The sequence below is a fragment of the Humulus lupulus genome, chromosome 9 (genome assembly GCF_963169125.1).
Source record: "Humulus lupulus chromosome 9, drHumLupu1.1, whole genome shotgun sequence".
Taxonomy (NCBI): Eukaryota; Viridiplantae; Streptophyta; class Magnoliopsida; order Rosales; family Cannabaceae; genus Humulus; species Humulus lupulus.
In genome coordinates, this window is record NC_084801.1 from 8,622,106 (window position 1) to 8,627,202 (window position 5,097).

The window sequence follows — 5,097 nt, forward strand, 5'->3', positions numbered from 1 at the left end:
AATTATAAAAAATGGCGTGGAGTGTAAATTTTCCTATTAAAAATGAGGAAATTACATTTTATATGGCATTTTTTGACAAGTTTATAAAAATATGACTTATTTTATGGTTTTTTTAAAAGTATTTTCAATTTTATTGGTTTAGTTTCCTTTTTTTGTGTACAAAAACTTGTTTATGTCATAGTTTTACTCTTAGTCGGGTTTTGTTAAATTGGAAGGGTAATTTTGTACTTTGATTATTATTTTTTAGCCTAAGAGATTTTATATCTATTAATATTATATTATATAAATATTTTTATATTAAATTTTACCGTGATTATTTTGCAAAGTTTTTTTGTAATATGAATTGTATTTATTATTTATTGTGTCAATTTTTTTATTTTCTTTTCAAGTTGTTATTGCACGTTTTTTTTTAAGACTGGGTAAGGTAACTAGTGACTTAATTGATTGTCTTTCACATTTCCACCTTTTTTTTTTTGGATATTTGCGGCAAAAATACTCAATGTTTACAGAATCTTACATTTAAATACCACAAAAAAAAAATTGACAGGAAAAGTACCAAAAGTTGCTCAAATGTAGCATTTAAATACCCAAAATTTTTTGTTAGTGGCAAAAATATCCAAAGTTGCTAGAACGTTACACTTTTACTATCAAATAGTTAAAAAATCAATACAAATGTATTTTAAGTTATAAAAATATACAAAAATAACCTCAATTAATTCTAAAATTAAAAAAAAATAGTTTATTTAATGAAATAATATTTTTGACTACAAATATTTAAAAGAAAAATCAATGACTAAAAAACTATTAAAAGATCAATTTTTTATTAAAAAAAGTTAATTTTTAATAAAATAATATTAATTTACTATTTTCATCAAATAAAACCATTCTTTAATTTTAGAATTAATTTAGGCTATATTTTTATATAATTTTTATAACTTTAAATACATTTGTATTAATTTTTTAAATTATTTGGGTAGTAAATGTACAACGTTTTAGCAATTTTGAGTATTTTGCTACCAAAAAAAGGTTGAGTATTTAAATGCTAGATTTTAGCAACTTTGGGTACTTTTCTGTAAAAAAAAAATTGGGTATTTAAATGTTACATTCGGTAAACATTAAATATTTTTACCGCAAATAACCTTTTTTTTGTAACTGGAACTAGATTAAATAACATGCTAAAAAAGATCAAATTTTAAGAAGAAAAAAACCTTATATGATCTTAAAACAATCGCTAAAACTAAAAAAAATATTAAAAACTATGAACACTTCATCAAAAAATGAAAAAGAAGAATCTATATTTTTAGTAACATTAGTAACTAGTTATCTTAAAAAACTCAAAATTGTACAAATGTATCACAACGTAAAAGTAACGAGTCACCTATCGCAGAACTGAAGAAAAAACACAAATCTAAAATAAAAAAAACATGAAAACTAGATTTGATTTGCAAGAGGAGAATAAATCATATTTGCAATATATCAATAGTCCTTTACCAAAACAACTTAAAAATTAAGGCATGTTAGTGGCTACTTTCTAGATTTAAAAACAATACAAAAGAGTTTAGTTCTAGGAAAAAAAACCAGATCTGAATATTGTAGGAACAAAAGAAAAAGAAGGAGGAGGAGGAGTTGTGGATGAATATTGTCTGCAAAAGAAGAAGATGGCGAAGAAAGAAGGGTTGTGGATGAATGATTTTGGCAAAAGAAAAAGCAGACGAAGAAGAACAAGGAGTTGTTGAAATCATCGATCAGAGAAGACAAAGAAGAAGGGGGAGTTGTCGGAATCGCCGTCGGAGCTTTAGAAGATTTTTGGATCTTGGTTGCTCTTCATCCATACTTTATGGGGAATGGGAGGGATTCGTCGTTGGTTTTTATGGGAGGGATTAGAACATTAATTCCCAATGTACCCCTATTTGGCTGCCATATTTTGCTTTTAAATTTAGTTCCATACTTAATTTGTTAGCATATTTATTTTCCCATAAATTCTTAATTTTTTAAAAACTTTTTCCATAAAATTTGTGAAAAATTAATTACCACATTTTTGCAAATGATAGGTGTAAATCCCATAAATTTGAAAAAATCACTTAAAAAATCTAGATTTAAAAAAAAAAAAGATTTTTACATAAAATACTAATTTTTGCTAAAAAAATTACGTTTTTATGGTCAAACATTTATTTTTTCAATTTTACGGTTTTAAAGAGATTTTTAGGATTTTGTCTTTTTTTTTTTCAAGTTTTTGTTGTTGTTGATGTTTAGTTGGTCGAGTGAGTTGTTTTTTTTTCTTAAAAACCGAATTTTGTAATTATGAAACTTTGAAAATCGTATTTTTGAAAACTTGAGTACGTATTTTTGAAGAAAAAAATAGAAACGGTCAAAATGTAAAAAAAACCAAAAAAAATGTATTTAAGAAAAAATGAAAAAAAAATCCATAACAATAACAATAAAGAGAGAAACACTCCTATTATCGAAGGCCCAAATGATGAAGCCCAACCCAAATATTCTACACTAAACCCTAACTCTCCTTCTCCCTCACACAACGACTGCCTCACACTAACAGACTCTCTCTCTCTCCCGCAAGCCAACTCTCCTCCAACAATGGCTGAAGCGGTCGTTCTGGAACAACACGAAGTCAAGCTTTTCAATCGCTGGAGCTTCGAGGATGTTCAGGTTTCCTTTTTTTTTTTTAATTTATTTTCTTTTTCCATATCACATAAACGGATCTTAAGGTCAGCACTGACGATTTTCAATATTACACTGATGATATTTTTATTTTAGTATTTCAGTCTCGATTTTTATGCCATTGTTGGTTTTTCTCAGTTTTTGCTTATGATTTCGCTTGCTAATAGAGTGCTTTTGTCATTAATGAAAAATAACCCATATATGAAGTAATACAGGGATTGAAAGTTAGAATCATATAATTCACTGTGATATTGTGACTTTATTGGTATTTTGTTCGTTAATGTTTATTGTTTTGCCATCCAATAGTTTTTTTTAATGAAAATATATTTGCATTATTACATATTTTTATTTAGATAATAGACTCTTTTTCTGTTATTATTATTCTTTATTTTTACAGAACTCTTCCTTTTCAGTTTTGTTTGTGGTTTTTATTGGAAATGTTTCTTTCCATTTATTTTAGGCTTACACATATTTGGACTGGAATAGGTGATTAAAGTGACGACATAACTGTTTTGTTAATGTGAATATAGGTTATTTCATATTGATCATCCCTAAATTGTCTATTTTTTCATGATTATTGTGCTAATTTACTCACATGGCTTCCATTGCATACTATCTGATTGTGCAAGTCATGGTTCATATAGAAATTTCCATTTTTTTCATCCACCTAGGTAAAGTGGTCACCAACATTTCACTTAACGGGTTTATAAGCTGTTTGATAAAATGCTGAGTTGAAATTTTCTGATTGCATAATTCCTACGATATTTATTAATATATTTTTTGTTCATTTAGAGGAGTTTTCCTGTATTGGCATATATATTTTCAACAAAAGTTGTTTTCTTTGGTTCCTATAGGTAAGCGACATCTCACTTGCCGATTACGTTGGAGTGGTACCAGCAAAGCATGCAACTTATGTTCCTCACACTGCTGGGAGGTACTCTGTTAAGAGGTTCAGGAAGGCTCAGTGCCCGATCGTCGAGAGGCTTACAAACTCGCTCATGATGCACGGTCGCAACAACGGCAAGAAGATTCTTGCTGTTAGGATTATTAAACATGCCATGGAAATCATCCACTTGCTAACTGACTTGAACCCAATTCAAGTTATAGTCGATGCTGTTGTCAACAGGTGTTTGAATGCATGCATTTGTGTACATAATTTCTTTTGTAGTCTTTTTTGAATGCTTCTTGTGTATCTTTGCCTTGATGTTTGGTTGGTTATTTTGTTGCAAACCAGTGGACCGAGGGAAGATGCTACTCGTATTGGATCTGCTGGTGTGGTCAGGCGTCAAGCTGTTGATATTTCTCCTCTTCGACGTGTTAATCAGGCGATCTATCTTCTGACCACTGGTGCTCGTGAATCTGCCTTCAGAAACGTTAAGACCATCGCCGAATGTTTGGCCGATGAGCTCATTAACGCTGCTAAGGGTTCATCCAACAGGTAATAATGGACTACTTTTGGAGACTTGTGTCTATTAACTCGATAGTTGCTGGCTGTAATCTTGTTTGTCTTTTTAACTGAATTTTATTTTTTTGCCTATTTGTGTACAGCTATGCCATAAAAAAGAAGGATGAGATTGAAAGAGTTGCCAAGGCCAACCGTTAATTTGGCAAAACATGTTGCGGTTTTGTTTTATTTGTTATTTTTATTAATTAGATGAAATTTCTAAGGAGTTAGTTTGTATGCTTTGAACATGAAGATGAAATTTTGTGCTTTCCCTTTGTATTAGGAAGGAAGAGTTACCCCACCCTTTCAAGTTTTAAATCTTCGATAATTTGTATTGTATGGAGATATAATTTCTTGGGTCGTATGATTCATGGATTTTGTTACTTTTCTTTCCTAAATTATTTCTCTACTTTGGATTGTTGCAAAATGTTTCAAATTTGCCACAATGGGTAATCTAATTTGATATATTTTATTACTTGTCGTAAAACGACCATTTTCACTCAATTGTTTAATGGTGCATTTTATATGAACAAAAAAAATATCTTTTTCTTTTGTTGGTAAAAAGTGACATGTTCAAAATGAAAGTGGACATGTACTAAATTGGTAAAGGAAATTTCATGTTATATTTATTGAAATTTCATGATATATGGATGATAATATAGTATAAATTTTTAATATGTCACCATAAGTTATTATTCTAAATATATAATAATTTTAAAAAAAAATCATCTGAAATTGAAAAATATAAATTTTTAAAATTTTTGTGCAGAGTATCGATATTGCATTGAAAAATTATTGTTTTGGACAAAAATTAAGTTTTCATGATTGCATCACAATAACATAAGTGCAGAGTATCGATTTTGCATCGAAAAAATATTATTTTGGCAAAAAACAAAAGTTTTCATGATTGCATCATAAGAGCATCAAAATACCATCGATTTTGCATCGAAACAGCATCTAAATTGCATCAAAACGAT

The 5,097-nt window shown here is 28.8% G+C and overlaps 1 protein-coding gene across 1 annotated transcript; it reads left to right on the plus strand.

Moving 5' to 3' along the window:
- Positions 1 to 2,521: 2,521 nt before the first annotated feature.
- Positions 2,522 to 4,503, plus strand: LOC133800513 (small ribosomal subunit protein uS7). The gene is made up of 4 exons (XM_062238494.1): positions 2,522 to 2,664; positions 3,531 to 3,802; positions 3,911 to 4,114; positions 4,225 to 4,503. The coding sequence occupies exons 1-4, from the start codon at positions 2,593 to 2,595 to the stop codon at positions 4,277 to 4,279; spliced, it is 603 nt and encodes a 200-aa protein (XP_062094478.1). The 5' UTR covers positions 2,522 to 2,592; the 3' UTR covers positions 4,280 to 4,503.
- Positions 4,504 to 5,097: the final 594 nt, after the last annotated feature.